Source organism: Camelus ferus, chromosome 13 (genome assembly GCF_009834535.1).
Source record: "Camelus ferus isolate YT-003-E chromosome 13, BCGSAC_Cfer_1.0, whole genome shotgun sequence".
Classification (NCBI taxonomy): domain Eukaryota; kingdom Metazoa; phylum Chordata; class Mammalia; order Artiodactyla; family Camelidae; genus Camelus; species Camelus ferus.
Window position 1 is genome coordinate 32,210,132 of NC_045708.1, and position 20,950 is coordinate 32,231,081.

At 45.2% G+C, this 20,950-nt stretch overlaps 1 protein-coding gene and 1 non-coding gene across 12 annotated transcripts in view; both read left to right on the forward strand.

Moving 5' to 3' along the window:
• ARMH1 (armadillo like helical domain containing 1) overlaps positions 1-20,950 on the forward strand; it is a 47,500-nt gene that overhangs the window by 18,214 nt on the left and 8,336 nt on the right. For all 11 annotated transcript variants that reach the window (XR_004324983.1, XM_032494116.1, XM_032494108.1 and 8 more), the window contains 3 exons: positions 1,661-1,827; positions 2,924-3,120; positions 5,505-5,589. Coding sequence is in view for 10 of the 11 variants with exons in the window: in XM_032494116.1 (XP_032350007.1) it covers positions 1,661-1,827; positions 2,924-3,120; positions 5,505-5,589 (449 nt within the window). In the remaining variant the exon portion in view is untranslated. The remainder of the gene's footprint in view (positions 1-1,660; positions 1,828-2,923; positions 3,121-5,504; positions 5,590-20,950) is intronic.
• On the forward strand, positions 15,740-15,879 carry LOC116668355. The gene has a single exon (XR_004325525.1). It is a non-coding gene; the product is annotated as a U4 spliceosomal RNA (small nuclear RNA).

Here is a 20,950-nt window from a genome sequence, read left to right on the forward strand (position 1 = left end):
GCAGCTGTAGTCCTGGTCTAGTTTCTCCTCCATACCATGTTCTCCATTGACACATTGTTAGCAGCCTCTTGGTTATGAATTACAGAAAACCAACTCATACTGAACAAGTGAAAAGTGGAAATTATTAGCCTACTTAACTGAAATGCCCTGAAGGTGGAAATCCACATTACAGGCCTGACTAGATCCAGGGGCTCAAAAAATGTCATCAGTCCTTGGTGTCTCCCTCTTTTTCTCCATTTCTCAGCTCTGCTCTCCCCTGTACTTGTAGGCCTCCGTGTGCTGTGGTCCTCAGAAGCCCCAGACATGCATCTTTCTAGCTCAGTCAAACCAAAAAGGGAGCACGTCTTTCCCAGGGTTCCCAAGAAAGTCCTGGATTTTGAGCTTCATTGGACCAACTTAGGTCACATGCCTGGCCCCACACCAACTACTGCATTCAGAAGGATGACACACTCTGTCCTCTGCTCACCCTACCAAAACCACATGGCTCGTGAGTGGTGGAGGGGTGAATCCCCAAGGGACAGTTAAGGTGCTCTTTTAAGAAGAAGAAATACACTTTTTGAATTAATGTTTTTGTTTTTCTGGGGTGTATGCCCAGGAGTGGAATTGCTGAGCCATATAGTGGTTATGTTTGGGGGTTTTTAAGAAACCTCCATATTGTCTTCCATGGTGGCTGCACCAATTAACATACCCATCGACAGTGTGCAGAGATTCCCTTTTCTCCACACCCTTGCCAACATTTGTTATTTGTGTTCTTTTTGATGATGGCCATTCTGACAAATGTGAGATGGTGTCTCATTGTGATTTTGATTTGCATTTCCCTGATATTGGTGATGTTGCGCAGCTTTTCATATGCCTGTTGGCCATGTGCATTTCCTCTTTTGGAAAAATATCTGTTCAGTTCTTCTGCCCATATTTTAAATGGGTTGTTTGGTTGTTTGCTTGCTCTTTAATTGAAGTATGGTTGATTTAAAATGTTGTGTTAGTTACAGCATGGATGGACTTGGAGGGCATGATGCTAAGTGAAGTAAGTCAGGTAGAGAAAGACAAACACTAAGATACCACTTACATGTGGAATCTAAAAAAAAAAAAGAAACTAGTGAATATAACAGAAAAGAGACTCACAGATGTGGAGAAGGAATTAGTGATTATCAGTGGGGCGAGGGAATGGGGAGGGGCAAAATGGAGGTGGAGGATTAAGAGGTGCAAACTATCAGGTATAAAATAAGCTACAAGGATGTGCTGTACAACATGGGGAATACAGCCCATATTTTATAATAACAATAAATGGAATATAACCTTTAAAAATTGTGAATCACTATATTGTATACCTGTGACATATAATATTGTACTTCAACTATACTTCAATTTTAAAAATGATACTGTAAAATAAATACATAAGTGAAGTTAATAAAAAATAAAAATAAATTTAAAAAAGAAGAGATACAGATGCTAGAAAGCCAAGCACAAGAAATGTCCATTGTATTCAACTTTTGCATTTCCTGCTGGGGGGAAGAATTTCCAAACTACCATGTCACATTACCCGTGAACATTACCGGGATAGGAGAAATATATGAAGAAAGATCCTTGAGATCCCTTAGAAAGGTTAGTGCCAAGGAACTTGACAAGTGTCTTATTTCTACTTTTCTATCCCTCTGAACAGTAATCACTACCTTATAGAGTTTCTTGAGGTTGGAGGTGTCCTAACACTCTTGGAAATACTTGCATTGGAGAATATCAAGGAGGAGGGCAAGAAGGAGTCCATCAGGCTACTTCAGGTTATTGCAAACTCCGGCAGGAAGTACAAGGAGCTCATCTGTGAAAGCTACGGTGGGTACCGTGGATGGCAAGGGTGCCAGTTCCCGCATCTCCCTCCAGGCCTGGGTGAAAGGGGGGCTGCACCCAGCACATGCTGTAGGGAAACATGTCGTGGAACTGGTTGCACCAGAAGCATTTTGTAGAGTGGGCTTAATTAGCTCCTGTCTGTCTCACCACCAGCAGACCCAGATTTATGATTTTCCCGATTCATCATTTGCTCAAATCTTTCCATGGTGGTTTTGGAAATACCTCTTCATTTTAAATATATCCTCTTTCGTGCATCCATTCAAGAAAAATTTATTGAGCCGTTGGTGAATAACTCTAGAACTGAAATTGAAGTAAAATCATTGACTATGTGGTGTAGGTGTACGCTACGGTCCTGGGAATACAAAGATGAATAAAATACAATCCTTGTCCTCAAAGAGCTTACAGTGTGGTGAGAAAAGTAAATAATCCAGTAATTTCAGTATGTCCTATCAAGGGCTCCGATGGAGGCATGTACAGGAGATGCCATCCCCCACACATCCTCTTTGAAGCCCCTCCCTCACTGCTTTTTCATCATGGTTCTCCTATCTGTCTCCCCCTTGGCCTCTCTGAGCCTCAGTGTATTTATCCATAAAATGGGACTAACACCTCCCTCTCAGTGTAGTTTCCAGGACTAAAGGAGGTAGTATTTATCAAAATATTTAGTGCTGAGCACTATCCATGTATTATCATACAGCAATCAAAAATGCATGTTCACTGAAAAGAATCTGAAAAAACACATATGTCTAACTGAATCACTTTGCTGTACACCTAAAACTAACAGAATATTGTAAATCAACTACTCTTCAATTTTTTTAAATGCATGTTTTATTTGTGCATTTGGCAGAGCCACTTTAAATCTTAAAAGAGATTTTGACAAACTGACATGCCTATGTTGAAACAAAATCCTCCGGCCACACAGCCACGAGGTGGAAAAGACCGCATGAGACCAAAGCCTCGCTTTTGCTTTGAATGGGCTTGGTTCAATACATCTTAATCCTATTACCTCATATTACGTAACCTTGAATGAGGATTGGTTTCACAATTCCCTTCCAGCTTAGCATTTCCTCTCTTCTCTGCTCAGGTGTACGATCCATAGCAGAATTTTTGGCAAAGTCTAAGTCAGAAGAGACCCAAGAAGAAGTGCAGGTTCTGCTGGATTCTCTGGTCCACGGCAATCCCAAGTACCAGAATCAAGTGTACAAAGGTCTAATAGCGTTGCTGCCCTGTGCGTCCCCGAAAGCTCAGCAGCTGTCCCTGCAGACTCTCAGGACTGCCCAGGTGAGCCCGGGCTGCGTGCTCCTGTGCGGCTGATCCCAGAGCAGTAACCTGACAACTACCTTCCACAGTCACACTGCACGCAGGCATGAGAAACAGGGCTTAGCTCCCACTGCACGTCTGCTGTTCAATCAGCGTTAACTTCCAGAAGGCCAAGGCAGGGCAGAGTTCACATCTCCCAGCAGAGTGATTTGTCCTGTTTACTTAAGGATCAGAAAGATGCTGGCAGACTTAAAAGTGGTTGAGACAAGCAACAAGGATGATGAAAAGACTGTAGGAAAGATGAAAGGAGTCAATTTGATAGGGAAAGAATCATGGGGCATCTGTGGACAGCATGTAAAGTGAAGAAGCCAGATCTCAAGTGCTTGGGAAAGCTCTGTTTCTCTCACTGGCTTCTGCCTTCCTCTCGGAGCCCTAGAATGCAGCAAAGTCAGCTTCAAGGCATGGTGACCACACGAAGACACTATGCCTAGTCAGGAGGGAATAGAGGCTCCAAGAGTGGTTTTGAGATGAACCATCAAAAGCTCTCAAAACAGCTCAGGGACCATAAAAAACAATTAAAAGATCAAAGAGATGATACAGCCTGAACAGTGGGAATCGAGGTGACCAGGTGACAGACATTTCGGAGGCAGAGTGCATGGGACTTGGGGCAGTAAAAGAAAAGGAGTCAAGAAGACACCCAGCTTTGGACTCAGGCAGCGGGGTGAGTTGTGTGCCACGTGAGAGAGCAGGAGCAATGATCTGACTTGGGAGGAGTTAGGTTTTGACCCAGTACACCTGGGTCTCAGTGGCTCCCGAGTGCCCATCAGAGGAACAGGCCAAGCTGGTTGCAGAATATGGAGACGGATCACTTGTGCAAAAAATGCTGAATCCCGAACTCTCGCTTCTATAGAATCTGACTGCCTTCAAGTGGCCGTTAAGCTTCCCAGGCAGTTCTGATTCCTAGCCTCATTGAGGAATCACTGCTCAGGACCCTTTGAAGAGATGCCCACTGGACAGTAGACAGTAAGTCTGAGGCTCCAGAGAGAGACCCCAGGTGAAAATGGCAGTTTGGATTTCATGAGCAGAGAAGTGATATCCTAAACAGTGAGAGTAAATAAGATCACCCAGGTAGAATGTACCAAGGAAGTTAAGAAGAACACTGCCAGTATCTAAGAGGTGAGCTGAGAAAGAAGGGCAGCAAAGCAGATCTGATTATCATCATTATTTCCAGTTTCCACTTATTAAGTGCCTCCTACTTGCCAGGCACTGTGCTGGGGGCGTGCTTACACTATCTCTCTTAGTCTTCACAATGGCTGGTGGAGGCAGGTATTATCAACCCATTTTAAACATGATGGGGAGGGAATAGCTCAGTGGTACAGCACATGCTTAGCACGCACAAGGTCCTGGGTTCAATCCCCAGTACCTCCATTAAAAAATAAATTAAAAACCCCTAATTACCTCCCCCCCCCAAAAAATAATAAAAATAAAAATAAATGAAGATGATGGAACTGAGCCTTAGGAAGGTGTCTGGTGACTTATTCAAGGCCACACACCAAGCAGAAGATATTTACTAGGTACACTGAACTCCAACTCTAAGTCCAGAGTCCTTACTCTTTCCATATTCCACCGTTCTCCCTCTTTGAAAATGAATAATGAAAGCCAGAAAAGGACAGGAACAGGAAAGAACAGGACCATGAAAATGAAGGGAAAAGAGTTTCAGCATGGAGGACATGATCAGCTGGGTCAAATACAGCAGAGAGATTGAGGATGGATAGAACAGAAAGCTGGGCCCAGTGGGAAAAGTTTTGGTGAATTAGGGGACTGTCCTATGGCAGACCATCCAAGGATGCACAGAGGATGAAGACAGGACTTCCCCCGGGAGGCTTAGGTGTAAAGGGGGAAGAGCAGTAGCCAGAGAAGACGAAATTGAAGGACAGCTGTGTTCAACCTGGGTGAGCGTGAGGACGTCGAATGCTGAAGGACAGGAGCCAGTGCTCCGGTGGAGGCAGAAGATGCAGACAGGGGGATTTGCCTGATTGGGTGAGGTCCTGTGGGAGAGAAGATTCAGGCTCTTGGATGAGTTTCACTCTCCACAGCCTGTGCCCGCCCAACCCCTAGCCAAGATAACCAACCTGTTGTACCCACCTCTAGCAGTGGCCGCCTGGCCTTGACTGAGCGCTTCCTGAGCCAGAGGGTTCAGTGGCAACCTCAGCAGATCCTCAGTCTGGTTCCTGGCTGCCCCTGCCCCTCCACCCCTCCTCTCCAGAAGAAATTTACCTCTGGGTTTGGGGGCCAAGGCTCAGGGACTCACCACTGCCCTCCCTCTCCCCATTCAGCTTTTCACTTGTCCTAGGTGAACTAGATCGAAAGAGTAACCACCTTGTCCTGTTTGTCTGTCTTGCCAGTCGATCGTCGGGACCACACACCCCAGCATCGTGGACAACGTGCTCAAGGTGCTGAGCACCATGCACCTGGAAGTCCAGTATGAAGGTAGGGGAGAAAGCCGGGGCTGCTCCAGATCACAGAAGGTGGCGATGAGAATTGGGCAGATTCACTCGGAAACATTTTCTTTTATTCACAAAGAGCCTTGTGGAGTGTTCTGGATATAGATAGCCTCGGCAGATGGAAGGTGTTGGCTCAGTATTGATGGGCAAGTTGTTCAGAAAATGACAGTCATGTTCTGTGCTTGGAATCAGCCACATGGTGCTCTCACAGTTGTTAGAGTCTGCCTGGGTCCAGAGCTGGCTCTGGTTGTCAGTCCTATGTGGTGCTTTCCCTCCAGACAGAAATCACCCTGAGGGCTGTTCTTCTTAGAAACTAGATTGGACAATGGCAGCATGAATCAGTTTTCATTTACAAGTACACCTATGTGCCAGCCACTTTCCATGCATCGTTCCATTTAATTTCAAAAAAAACCACAGGAGTACAGATTCTGGCACATATTAGCTATTCAAATGTTCAAATGAATGAATGCTGGGGATCAGCATTTTTGTGTTTTTCAGGCTACAGCATTGAAGCACCAGCAGATTAAGTGTGCTTCCCATGGTTACACAGCTAACTAGACTCAAACCAGAGCCGTCTGACTCCAGAGCCTGTGCTTTTAACATGCAGCACGTGGCGGGCGCTTCCAGGATGTTACATCCTTCCCTGCTCCTGCGGTGATTCAGAGATGGGAGAACCTGTTTGCAACAGGAGAGATCAAGGAAGGGTTCGCTGAGGAGCTGGTGTTTGAGCTGAGAATGGGAAGGACTTGGGAAGGTAGAAAGTGGAGGAAGGCATTCTGGAGAGGGGGATGGTGTAAATGAAGGCCCAGACATAGGGAAGTACAAGATGTGTCTGGAGAATCACAGGGAGATCATTTGGTGGAGGTCTGGTAGAGGTCTCCATCCAGGAAGACCTAGAAAGGTAGGCTAGGACCAGATGGCAGAGCACCCTGAACGCCAGATGGAGTGGTGGGCACTCCTTCCAGTAGGCAGCGTGGGGCCATTGGAAAGTGACCCAGGAACAGGCGAATGGAAAAAGGAAAGCCCCGCCTCTGGAAGACTGCCCGGGGACTAGTGTGCTGGGCGGGCCAGAGCCACAGGGAGGCTTGAGGCTGGAGGCCAGCTGGGAGGCCCTTAGGGTTGTTCAGACAACAGAATGGAATGTGCTGATCCAGCTGGATAGAGAGGCCCCAGAAAGAGAGAAAAGAGACGGGACTAGGAACCCCCTGGGTGTGGAGAGTGAGATGGCACATAGCAGGGTGCACAGGCCCACCGAGGAGGCCAGAGCAGAGAGGCCCAGCAAGCAAGATGGGTCTGGGTGTCACTGCATATGGTGACTCCTGTGTCCCGGATGCCAGGCTGAGCTCCAGGTCCAGGAATCCTGGGAGAGGCCAAAGGAGGAGGCAGGTACAGGGTTAAGGTACACAAGCGAGATTCTGAGGAAGATCACCAAGGGCCTGGAGGCTCACTCCCGGTCTAGATTGTTTTTTTGAAGGCAGTGTTGAAATTGAAAGCCAGCCTTATCTTTCCTTATCTTTCTTGTCAACTTTGTATTTGTTTGACCCCTGCAGGGGGTATGTGGCCGGCCATGTTGAGAAGTTGTTGGAATTGATTTCCAGTGGGAATAATGCCTCCTAGCTGGGGAGGAGTTGCCTGTGAGGGGATGGAGTGTTGGAGGCACCTAAGTCAAGGTCAGGCCCAGCTGCCGAGTTGTTACTGGCATTGGAGTAGGGGGTGACCTGGTGGTGGAATCATGTCAGAGACTTAAACAAACAACCCAGAGGAGACTGGATTGGATGGTGCCGAGACCTCCCTCCCCTCGCCCCACCTCCACGTGACAAAGTGAGCATTCCTCCTCATCCTCACATCTCAGCGTCAGCATTTCTTCTCTAAGTCCTTCCCCGACCTGACTTCAACCCTTGCCCAAATACCAGCCTCCTTCCCTTGGTACCTCCTCCTGCACCCTCCTCCCCTCCAGTAGCTCCTTCCACTGGAGCCGTCATCTCCAGCGTAGTAACCTGCCTGCACGCAGACTGTGCACAGTTAGGGTGCAGCTCTCATAGTTTTGTAACTTGTGTCCCCAGCACAGTGCCCAGCATGGGTTAGGTCCCCGGTACGTGTTTGTTGAGTGAGGGAGGGAGGGATGGAAGGAGTGAGGACCGCACATACATGCTGTATTAGTGACTACTTGCCTAAATGCCTTTCCCTCTGAGCAGCTCCAGGGCAGCAACTGGGTCTGATTCATCTTTTTGCAGTTCAGGGCGTGGCATATAAAGGGCAGTGCTCAGTAGAAGGTTGTTGAAGAGATTTATGAAAAAATGCCTCAGCCTCAGTTTTGCTGATGAACCCTTCCAGAGTTGAACGGGCTCAGCGTCCTCCCACATCGGGTCCAATCCCCTCTGCGTTTTACATAACAACCAGCACTGGCCGAGGCGGCAGGATCATGAAGCTTTGTCTCTTCCTTTTTGGTTTAATGTCTCTGGTGTGATAACCGTGAAACTGTGCACCTTAAAGTCATTTCAGATATGCCAGATTCATAACAGGTGTTCAGGAAATGTCTGTTGAATGAAAGAAATACGTTTTTACCAGGCGCTTCAAAATAGTCTCCGTGTGACTGGGAATATAGAGCATGCATATGCAGCGATCGTCCACTAGGGGGGACTATTTCACACGATCGGTGGAGTGAAAGGGAAGGGCGGGAATACGGGGCTCAGTTTCCACTGAATCTGCTCCAAAGGCGGGGGAGGGAAGGTCTCACAGCTCTTAGATGTCCTAATGGGGGTAACCGGAGAGAATTAGAGATGAATTTCTCTGAGTTTGAGGACACCAAATTTTAAGTACAAAGTGAAGCCCCCCAGCCCCCAGGACGATGGCAACAGTCAGGGGCAGCGGGTGATGTAACGGAAGGGACTAACTCTATGGGCGGAGTTGGTTTGTTTTTTTAAAAACAAATATTGATTGAACAGCTATGGTGTGCCAAGTACTATGCCTAGTCCTGGAGTTTTGTTTGTGTTTGCTTTTGAGGAGAAAAAGGAATGGTTTGGGAGAAGGAAGGTACGGAGGCTGTGCCCTCTACCCCTCAGGCTGCATGTGTGTGGTGGTGGTGCTGGTGGGGGTGGGCTGATGTCCTTCCCCTGAGAAGGATGCAGGGAAAGTGCAACCCTCAGGGAGAGTCTGGGGAAAATAGGCGGCGGAGAGACTCGGCAGCCCTGGCGACCCTTCCCCTTGCAGTGGGGCCCGTGGTTGGAGGAGCCAAGAGACGACCCCGCCTCCTTTTTTGTGGAGAACTTCCTACCTCCAAATCCCACGCTGCCCGACGTCACCCACGTCCTCTGCCCTCTTTCCCATTACAGCGCAGTGTTCCTGCTCCTGGCACAACCACCTCCTCTACTTCTGCTTATCCTCTGAAGTTCGCTCCCGCAGACCTCCCGCTCTCTCCTTATCTGGTGATTCATCTCCACTGACATGCAAATATGCTCCATATCTCACAGCTTCAAAAAGAGCCCCTCTTTGGTCATGTATGGATTAAAATAGATTTAAAAGACTGTCCCCCTCAAAAAACGTAAAATTAACTTACAGTGTTTAGGGATGCACACCCCTCTTTGACCCCAAGTTCCCCTCCAGCACCTCATTTTCCCACTTTCTCCCTACGTGATCTCTCAGCTGCTCTTGACCCAGTTGGTCAAAAAGCAACTCGCTCTCTTCTCTTGGCTTCTGTGACACCGCTTCTGGTGTTCCTCCTACCAGCTGGTGTTGCCATGCCTCCTTTACTGGTTTCTCTTATTTCTCTACCACACTGTGGAGTCAGCCTACGTCCCATCTCTTTATCACCTTCTCCCTGGGTGATTTCGTCTAGCCCCATTGCTTCCCATTCCACATGTGTGTCACAGATTCAGCTTCCAAGTCTGTTTCTCTAGTCTTGATATCTCCATAAATGTCTAATAGGCATCTGAAATTTCTAGCCGAAAAAAGACTATTTGATTTTCCTTCCGAAACATGTTCTTTCTCCTATTTTCAGTAAAAGGTACCACCGCCAACTCAATTGCTCAAGTAAGAAGCGTAGGACTGATACCAGACGACCTGCTTTCTCTCACCTCCCACCCCATCCCATCCTTATCAAGTCCTCTAGGCTCTACCCTCGCTGTGACCACCCTAAACTAATCCACCCTCCTGTCCTGTCTCCTAATTTATCTTTCCGCTTTCACTCTGGGTCCCTGTAATCCACTCTCCCATGGCAGCCAGAATGATCATTTTTGAAATATAAACTAGACGTCACTCCTTAGCTTCCCAGTGCACCTAGACTGAAATCTAAACACCTGCTATGGCCTGCTTCTAGAAGGTGCTTCCCCCAGACCTCGGGTTGATGGTCAACTTCTCAAATTTCAAGTGTCAGCTCAGACATCACCTCTGAGAGAGGCCTTCCAACCGCTCTCTATAAAGCTTCCCTGTCCCTCCCACCACCCTCCCAGGTCTCCCGCCATCACATCACATCATGACACTTACCTCCTTCGGAAATTACCTTATTTATTTGTTTATTGTCTGTCCTCTGTTAGAAAGTCAGCTCTCCTGGAGAGTCATCTTCTTTGTTCGCCATTGTATCCCTAATGCCTAAAGAGCACTGGCAAAAGGAGGCTCTTAAATATTTGTTGAATGAATAAATTGGGATGACTGAATTGTGTGTGCCCTAATTTGTACTGGCAGTGATCATATTGGGAATAAAATTTAAAATATCATGTTTTACGGGGGTGGGGGTGGTATAGCTTGTGTGAGGTCTTGGGTTCAACCCCCAGTACTTCCATTAAAAAAAAAAATCTAAAAAAAATCCCTACAAACCTAGTTTTTCAGCCCAGATGGCCAAGTGGAGGCTGTGTGTCTTAAATGACTCTTTATTTCCTGAGTGTTCTTAGGGCTAAGGCAGAGGGCTCAGAGGAGGAGGGAAAAGAGAAGCAAAGTAGGAGATGGTAAAGCCTCACGAGCAGAGGGTGGGCGTTCTGGTTACCTATTGCTTATAACAAACCACCCGAATCAAAACTCATAAAACTGCCACTGCTTTACTCACATAGTATGTCGGTCAGGAATTTGAATAGGACACAGCAAAGATGGATTATCTCTGCTCCAAGATGCCTGGGGCCTCCCCTGGAAGACAGCAGGGGCCACAGCGGGAGCAGAGGGAGGCTAGTGAGGATCACTCTTACTGACTTTTCCTTTTGTCTCAGGCTCCAGTGTGGCTCCACGTGGCACTCTGACTGATCCTGTTTGTATTTAGCATTTTGATAGGTTGTTCTTCATGAATATTTTTTGCATTCAGTTTTTAAATTGCATTAAAATGTATCCATCTCAATTACTGAATTTCTTGGCCCCTCCATTAAATTTTGCATCGGGGTAAACGCCCCACCCAGGCGCCTGCCTTGAGCAGCACAAGGCGGCTGGAATCATCTGGATCTTGAAGGTGGGACTCAGAGCTGGGACTGTGAGCTGCAGCACCCACCTGTGCCCTCTCCCTGTCACTTAGGCTTCTCTCAGCTCCATGGCCAGATTCTGAAACCGGGCAGCTGAGAGCGAACTCCCAAGACATTCCAGACCAAAGCTGCAGGGCCTTTTTTGATCTACCCTCAGAAGTTACAGCATCACTTCCTGCCCAGATTCCAGGGAAGCACGTAGACCCTGCATCTCGATGGTGGGGAGGGTCAAGTAATTTTGTGGCCAAGTTTTAAACCCACTACAGTGGGACGTGTGGGAGCTGGGGCGTGTGTGCAGCAGTGGCTCTGTGTCTGTCTAGGTAAGATAAGCTTCTCTTTCTTCCTTTTTCTCCCCTGTCTCAATGTTTTCATGCAGTTCCCTGAAATATGTTTGCCTACCAGAGCTGGGTTTCCTAACATGACATCTCCTGCACACCCATGCAGGTGGCCCTGGAAGAGGGGTGGGTCAGGGAGTCCCACGTCAAAGGTCGTGGGGAACGCCCTGCCCTTCCAGCTTCTTAAAAAAGAGTGGAAGAGGAAACCATGGCCAAGTAATGACTTTCTAGTCCCCACTGCGGCAGAAAGGGTTTTGAGGCCTACGTCTGCAAATTTCTGAGGGTTTTGTTGTGTGTGTGTTTTTTTTTTTCATAGAATTAAGATTTCAGAATTTCTTTTAATGATGATCCCATTTAACCTAAAAGAGTCAAAATTAAAAGTAAAGGAGGACTTCTCCAAAGTGATCCTGCCTGGAATTTATCTCCATTTATAATTGCTGTGAAGTGAAAAATGGCAGTTTCCTCCCAGGGAGGACTGCTGTTCCAGGAATTAGTGGTGGGCAGGGACTTAATCATGACAAGCAGTCTAAAGCCACAGAAGTATTCACTTACTGCTCTCCCTCCCCGGAGGAAAGAAATGTCAAAGTCACAAAGTTTTTTGAAAGGAGAAATTAGTTCTGATGGGAATTTGAAATATGTGTGTGTGTGTGTGTGTGTGTAAATATGTTAGTATCTGTTACAAATTACTACCTTAGGAACATAAAAATTACTATGTATGACAATTAGAAGCAGGCTAATCATTGTAAATTAATTTGCCAAATGTATGCTTGCCAAAAATCAAGTGGCTAAATGACCAATTTGCTGAGTGCCCAATTCGCCAAATTACCAATTTACTGAAAATGTTTCCTTTAAAAATTTCTAAAGTGTATGCAGTTCCTCTTGGTTGTATTGGTAGGGCCTAGGAGAGCTGGGAGAAGCTACAACTTCAGCATCCTCAGGGATATCAGCCTCTCTCTGCCCCTCAGTACCCACTTTCTGCCCTTCGTTGGCCCCCTTTTCTGGCCCTTACCCTCCCTTTCTCTGCCCCACCCCCTCCCCATCCCCTCTTCCCAATGATGGGTAGGCGGTCTAGGCCACGCAGGACCAGGACCCCCTCCTTGCTCCCATTCCCACCCCGGCAGCTACAGACAGCTTGGGCAGAGACAAATGAAGATTCCTTAAAATGCTATGAAGACAAAAATGAAAGCCATTATATTCAAACTTTGCAGAAATCTACAAAAGCAGTTAAATCAGTGCATCTATATTCATTACCTATTGCTTATAACAACTTACCCTAAAACCTAGTGGATAAAAAAAAATAAACATTTATTATCTCCCCCAGTTTTTGTGGGTCAGGACTCTGGGAGCAGCTTGACAGAGTGCTTCTGGCTCAGGGCCACCCATTTGTGTCATGAGGTTGCAGTCAAGTGGTCAGGTGGGGCTGCGGGCATCTGAAGGCATGGCCGGGCCTGGAGGACCCACTTCCAGGGCAGCTCATTCACCCGCCTGGCAAGTTAATGCTGAGTATTGACAGGAAGCCTCAGTTCTTCCCACGTGGACCTCTCTGCAGGGCTGCTTGAGTGTCCTCACAACATGGCCGTGGGCTTCTCCCAGGGTGAGTGATCCAAGAGCGAGCAAAGGGAGCTCAATATCTTTTATAATCTAATCCCAGAAGTTGCACTTGTCACTTCTGTTTCACTGTGTTCTTTAGAGGCTGGTCACTGAGCCCACATTCAAGGGGAGGAGAGAATTGGGCTCCACCTCTCGAAAGGAAACCTCCTAAAAACTTTGTGGACATATTTTAAAACCCCTGTACCATCCAATAAACATTGCTGAAAATTTAACAAATAGGTATACAAAATAATTTTATGGTAAAATGAAAATGTGAATTTGGAAAAATGGTCATTTGGAGAATAATTTTTTTTCAAATGAACCTAGAACCTATGATTAACTTGACTTGCTCATGAAATGATCGTGTTTCCTATAGTGAAGTTGGAAGTGTGGCTTATCAGGCATGAAGCACCACAGCAGGATTAATGGCTGAGCAAACTGCATTCACTCATGTGATGGAATCCACTAGAAATGTTAGTGCAGGGAAGCAGTGGCCCTAAGTGACCAAACAGTACACACACTGACAAGTCTTTGAATGTGTGACGTCTTTTCCCCTGTCCCCCAGGGACCTGGAGAGACTCGCAGTGGGCACGAACATCATTGTTAATTCTCCTGAGGCTCTTGGATCTGTGAAGTTATGTAGATTCCTACTATTAAGAAATATGATTTATTTAGAAATTGATCACAGATTCAGTTTACTTCTTTTTTTTTAATCATTTTTTATTGAGTTATAGTCATTTTACAATGTTGTGTCAAATTCCAGTGTAGAGCACAATTTTTCAGTTATACATGAGCATACATATATTCATTGTCACATTCTCTTTCACTGTGAGCCACCACAAGATCCTGTATATATTTCCCTGTGCTACACAGTACAATCTTGTTTATCTGTTCTACATTTTGAAATCCCAGTCTTTCCCTTCCCACCCCCTCCCCCGCTGGCAACCACAAGTTTGTATTCTATGTCTATGAGTCTGTTTCTGTTTGTATTTATGGTTTTTTTTTTTTTTTTAGATTGGTTTTCTTCTTTTTTCTTCACAAAAGCATTTTTCAATTGAGGTGAGGAGTCATATAACATAAAATTAACCATTTTAAAATAAACAATTCAGTGGCATTTAGTATACATTCACAGTGATGTGTAACCACCACCTCTGTGTAGCTCTAAAACATTTTTGCTACCCCCAGAGGATACTCTGTACCATTAAACATTTGCTCACCGTCCCCTCCCCTCCACCCCTAGAAACCACCAATCTTGTCTCTCTGGATTCACCTATTCTAGATACTTCAGATAAATGGAGTCATACAGTATGTGACCTTTTGTATCTGGCTTCTTTTGCTTAGTCTGTTTTTGAGGTTCATCTATGTGTAGCGTGTATCAGTACTTCATTCTTTTTGTGGGTGAATAATATTCCATTGTATGCATATATCACAATTTGTCTCTCCACTCATCTGCTGGTGGACATTTGGGCTGTTTCCCTCTTTTGCCTATTGTGAATAGTGCTGCTATGAACATACATGTCCATGTATTTGTTTGAGTGCCTGTTTTCACTCTTTGGGATGGAATTGCCAAGTCATATGGTAATTCTGTTTAACCTTTTGAGGAACTGTCAAACTGTTTCCACAGCAGCTGAACCATTTTACATTCCCACTGGAAATGTATGAGGGTTCCAGTCTGTCCACATTCCTTGCCCATACTTGTTATCATCCTTTTTTCATATATTTATAGCCATCCTAGTTGGTATGGAGTGATGGTACCTCATTGCGGGTTTGATTTACATTTCCCAAATGACTAAAGATGTTGAACATCTTCTCATGTGCTTGTTGGCCATTTATGTTTCCTTCTTGGAGAAATATCTGTTCAAGTCTCATGCCCATTTTAAAAATTGAGTTGTTTGTCTTTTTGCTGTTGAACTGTAAAGAGTTCTTTATATATTTTGGATACTGGAATGGTTTCTCCCATTATGTTGTTTTCTTTTCCCTTTTTTGATAATGGTCTTTGTTGGTTTACTTTTAAATTATTTAGTTTTTAACTTATTCATTTACTTATTCGACAGAAGCAGGCACGGGGCTGGGCACTGAGTATATAGTGACAAATGAAACTAAGTCCGTGCCGTCCTAGAGCTTTGTTCCAGCACCAATAATACTAGTAATAATAACTAGTAACCACTACCAGTGACTGATGCTGACTATTTGCCAGGCACTATTCTCAGCTATTCATCATCTCCTGGGACTCTCAGAACAATTTTGAGAAGTACGTACTATTATCATCCCCAGTTTACAGATGAGGAAACTAAGGCATGGAGCAATTAAATAACCTGTCCAAAGTCTCAAAGATGCTAAGTGGGAAAGTTATGGATCACACCCAAGCATTCTGACTGCTGCTCCCATCTCCTCACTACCACACTATCCTGTCTCTCCAGTGTTCCGAGAACAAGACTCTCTTAGTTTTTACCAGTTTCGTGCAGCAGTCAAAACCTGAAGTTATACAACATCATTATTAATACAATAAAATATATTTTTAAAAATTATGTTTTCTCAGCTTCATGCCCTTCACAGAGTCAAGCAAATACTACAATATCTCATTTTTAAACCTACAGCTTTTCCCCCTAGAACCTTGTGCCTTTGCTTTCCTCCTCTGTGCTGCCATGAGGAGTGGTCTCAGCTGTCCCTCCTGTGGAAGAGGCAGAGGTCCTGGGTAACTTCACTGCACAACAGTCGCAAGGCTCAGACACCAAAGGATAGTCTCACATAAAAATTTACTGAATATTTTTTTAGCTTTGCACAGTGGCAGTATCATAGCCAATGAGGTTTATCCGAGTGCGATTATTGCTAATTGAAAATTTTTCCTAACACCCCACCATGATGACTTCTAATATAGTCGGCATTGGCAATTTTTGACAGTCTCTACAGAGGCTGAAAAAAAAGAAGAAATTTACTGAATATTTTTAAAAGATACATTTCCCCAAAATTATATGAGCCCTTCAACCACAACACTCTATTTAGCATTTATAAGCTTTATTATACAGTCATCCAGAGTTTTTTTTTTTTATAAATACCAAGTCCTGGAGGGAGGGTATAGTTCAGTGGTAGAGTGTGTGCTTAGCAGGCACCAAGATCCTGGGTTCAATCCCCAGCACCTCCATTAAAAGTAAATAAATAAATAAACCTAATTACCTCCACCCAAAGCAAGCAAACAATTAAAAACATTTTTTAATACAAAGTCCTTGGGAAAAACTTGTTTCTTTTTTTTTTTTTTTTTTTTTTAAGTGAAAGCAAGTTTATTTAGAGAGATACACATTCCACAGACAGAATGTGGTCTGCCTCAGAAGGGAGAGCGGCCAGGAGCAACTTGTTTCTAATTGTCTCATTTGCCTGGCCCTAAACACCTGTGTCTGCCTGGGGCCTGATACTGTCCGCCCACCCCCCACCCTTGCACCTGGTGCAGAGGTGTTCTAACTCTGGTGACAGGAACACTTTCAAGCGCTGGCACACAGGCTAATTGGACTTGGTGAGACTGGCCCAGAAGAGCAGATACCAGAGGAAGACACACCCTAGTAATCATTGATTCAGCAACACTTCTACCACCATAGCACATAACATTAACTGCTTTGTTGCCTGGCTTTTTAAAATAAAATATATTTGTAACGTTTCAACATTGGGCTTTGAATAGGATTTGGTAAAAAGAGGTGACGGAATGTACAGGAATCAGAGACAGAATGTAGTTGGTCAGGAAGATGCCTGACTGGTCTTTTCCTCACCACATGTGATTTGCCCAAGTTACTCATACTCCAACTCTAGAAAAGCAAGCAAAACTGTGTGTATGGACGGCACTGAGGCACACTTATCATCTGTGGCCAGCAGGTGACAGTCTTGTCTGGATGTGAACAGAAAGAACAGGGACACTGGTTTTCCCAGGCTCTAGGAGCAGAGAATTGTAAAACAAACCTGGTGAGTGCTGAGCGTCCTGGAAATGGTTGCATGACAAAACCACAGTTCCCAGGTGCAGCACCATTTCTGAGGCATGTCTGAATACTAAGCCAGCTGCTACTGCTCCGTCTCCTATTCTCTGCAATTCCCTGGGCAGTCTTCATGCTGGGTTTCTTCATTATTAGACATGTGATCATGGAGCTTTCTCCCTGTGCTGACAGGCTGTGGGCTCCCTGGTTCCTCTTCAGATGGGAGGACTCTTTCCCCTTGCACTGCAGTTTCCATTGCGGGTCAGCGGCCCGCTCCTGGCATCTGTTTTGTTTACTGCTGTCTCAGTCGGCACCAGCACTGCAGCCTTACAAGTACCCAATGGATATTTGTCCAATGAACGGGCGCCAAGCTGCTTCTCAGCCTCACTGGGCATGAACTCTCACCTGCAAACCCGCCTGATCACACCCTCCTCCCTGAATACTCTGGTCCTGTCCTTCCCAGACCCCACATTCTCTCCTGGCTTCCTCCTCTCTCTCTGGAAACTACTCCTCAGCGCTTTGTTCATTCCTAGTCCTCCACGAGTCCCTCATCCACTCCCAGGGTTTTAATTACCACCTATGATGCTAGAAACAACAAATGCCCACCTTTATAGAGTATGGACTGTATGCAAAGTACTGCTCTAGCTCTTTACTAATTTAATCCTCACAATCAGCTGATTAAGTGGGCACCGTTATTATTCCCATTTTGTGGATGAAGGGCAGAGTGGCTGAGTGACTGCGCTGCAGCTCAGACCTCTCTCCTGAGCCTGAAAGCCTGACCCTGACATCCATTTGCCTTCTAAACATCTCCCTTTGGATGTAACTGGACATGTTCAGAATTAGGCTCCTGATATTCCTGCTCCAAGCCTTTCATTCTCCGAGGTCCCAATCTCAGCAAAAAGCAGCTAATCACCCAGGATAGACATGTAGGTAATCATCACTGCTTCCTGCTTCCCACCTTCAGCCAACTTCTAACAAGACCAGTCAACCCTGCCTCCTTAACATTACTCAGATCTGTCCCCACCACTCCATTCTGTCTCCACCACTATAATTCGGATCTTTGTATTTCTCACCTCGACACCCACCTCCATCTCTCCAGCACGATGCCCACACAGTCTGTCTCCTAGTCCTCCCCAAGACTGGAGGCAGTAGAGCTCATTTTAGTGGTGAAGAATATGAGTTTTGGAATCCAACAGAGTTATTCCTCTACTTAGCTGTTTGACCTTGGGCAAGCTAGTCAACCTTTCTGAGCCTTCATTTTCTCTGAAAAGAAAGATGAGAAAACATCTGCTCTGTAGGGTAGTTAGCAGAAGGGTAGAAGCCAGAAGCTGCGGCTGGCCCACCTCCACAGGCTTAGCTCTCACTCCATGACCCACCACCCTGCAGTCCCAGCCGACTCCCTGCTTGCCTGGCCACAATGGGGCACACACTATTCAACATGGCACTCGCCACATTCTTCATTCCAGTCCCTCTCGTCTCCCCATGGCTTTGCCAGTTCACGTGCCACCGTCTCCAAGGAAGCCTTCTCCTGATTCGCCACCCCCACCCCCTCAACTTGCCCTCACCCCAGCCTGGCTTCCTTCAAGTTCCTGTGGTTCTTTCAACACTACTTCATACATGCCACTTTGTTTACTGGTACTCCCCATTAGACACTGTCATCCTGAAGGGGCAGGGATTGTATCTTCGTCTTCCTCATAGCCCTAGCACAGGGATCTGGCACAGAGAAGATGCTCACTAAGTATGTTGTTTACGAATGAATCAATCAATAAATAAATCAGTGACTGCTTCCATTTAGGACAGTTGCGGGTTGTCAGCATCACAGGCTTCGGGCAAAGCTGCCAAAGGTGGCAGTCTCCTTCGCTTTCTGAATGAGTCCACTCACTGAGTAACTAGGGCAGGGCAGAGAGCTGGCGCTGGCTGTGGTTCCTGTGGAGACATTTGGGCAGGGACTAGCACTTCTGCTTTGGGTGTAAACAGTGACAGCTGTGAATTTTAAAACTCGATCAAAAGTGACTCTGTGAGTAAATTTTCATTTTCCCAAGGACCCCCATACATAATCAAGGAGCAGGCAAATAATCAACGAAGGCTCAAGTATTTAGGACAGTGTGAACAGGCAGAACCAGCTATTTGTCTCCTGGAGCACTTGGTCCCATGTGGGCAGAGAATGCCATTGGTGGTCAGGGAAATTTCATTAAAATATCTGCATCCATTCATTTTTACTCTGAATGTTCACCAACTCACTTTCTGCTGCAGGCATTTTCCCCAGGGCATCCTGGCACTAAGGTGCTGCCAGCTTGTGCCTGGGAAGAGCCCAGCTACTACTGAGAGCTGTGCGGCAGCTGACCGGGCCCCTATAGTCAGATATGAGGAGGAGCCAATCACTCAGACCCCAAAATCAAGCTGGCACTAATTCAAGAAAAAGGAAGAAAAGGTTTCACAACCAAACAATAAGAGAACAAGTAAGAAAGACTTGGAGGTTGCAGGTACCAGGCTATGGCTGCCAAGTGCCAGAGACACCCCAGGCTGCATTTTTGTCCAGGTGGGAGTATTTGGGGGAAGCCAGGGAGACTCAGTGTGCTGGTCCCTTTCCCTCCAGAATGTTGCTGGCTCTGTGATTCCAAATTAGAACCATACCTGAGCAGTCAGAGGTTGGGGTGGGTAGCTGGGATTGCAAGGGCTACCTGGGAAGATGTGGATGAATGAGAAGCAGTGGCCCAGAAGCACTAGCCAATTGTTTCTGAATCAGACTGGTCCACAGAGGAAAGGGACTCCCCCAGGAGGCCTGTCCCCAAAGTGCCAAGCACCAGAAGGGGTTAGCACCAGGATCTTTCTCCTGGGAGAGTGACTGATTCTGTGATTGGGAAGAACAGGCTGAGACCAAGTAGGCTCATTCCAGGAATGCAAGGCTGGATCAATTTCCAAAAATCACTCAATTTAATCCACCAAATTAACAGGCTAAAGAAGAAAAATCACATTATTATATCAATCAGTGCAGAAAATTACTGTGTCAAAATTCAACACCTGCTCATGATTACAAATTCCCAGAAAAATAGGTCTAGAGAAGAACCTCCCCAGCCTGATAAAAAGCATCCACACACACACACAAGTCTACAGCTAACATTATATATTAACACTATTATATAATATTATGAACAATATTATACAATTAACAATATTATAGCAACAGACTGAATGAATGCTTTCTCCCTAAATTTAAGAACAAAGCAAGAATGTCTGCTAAAGGATTACCTCTAACAAAAGAAAGATAATCCTAAGACACAGTTCTCTATAGGTCGCTCACATTTCTGCCTGTCTTGTAAATGAAATACTAACTGCTTTTTGTTTCAGACTATCTTTTCAAGGATGTTTTTAGCAAACAGCTTCAGAAAATAAAGGTCGTTTTCCCCTTTACAGCAAAGGGCAGGCATGCTTACTGACTACTATGTAACATTCAAGTTCTCTGAAATCAGGGTTCCTCTTCATAATGCAATCCACTGCATAAACAGGTATCCATCTGTGTTACTCTCATGGGATTTGGATGCAAACGGAACTGATACAAAAACAAAAAAAGCCATATAATCAATATGAAGAATATAAAAGGAGACATTATAGATGCTAATTCATTAAAATGATTTTTTAAATGATATAATGAAAGTTTTTTCAGTATGTTTGAAAGTTTAGATGAAAACTGCTAGAAAATATAATTTACCAAAATAGACTCAAGAAATAGAAAACTAAAAACAAAACAAAACAAAACAAAAAAAAAACCTAAAAAAAAAACTAAAAAAAAAAAAAAAGAAATAGAAAACTGAAATAGTCCTCTAAGCATTAAACAGAATGAATCAATAATTTTTCCCATAAGATCAGAAGCTTCAGAGAAGTCTATCAAACATTCAAGAAAAAATTCTAGTCTTACACAAGCTCTCTCAGAGATTAGGAGAAGAGAGTACACACCCCAATGTATTTTCTAAGGTTAGTGTAATCTTTTTTTTTTAACATTTTTTTATTGGGTAATAGTCATTTTACAA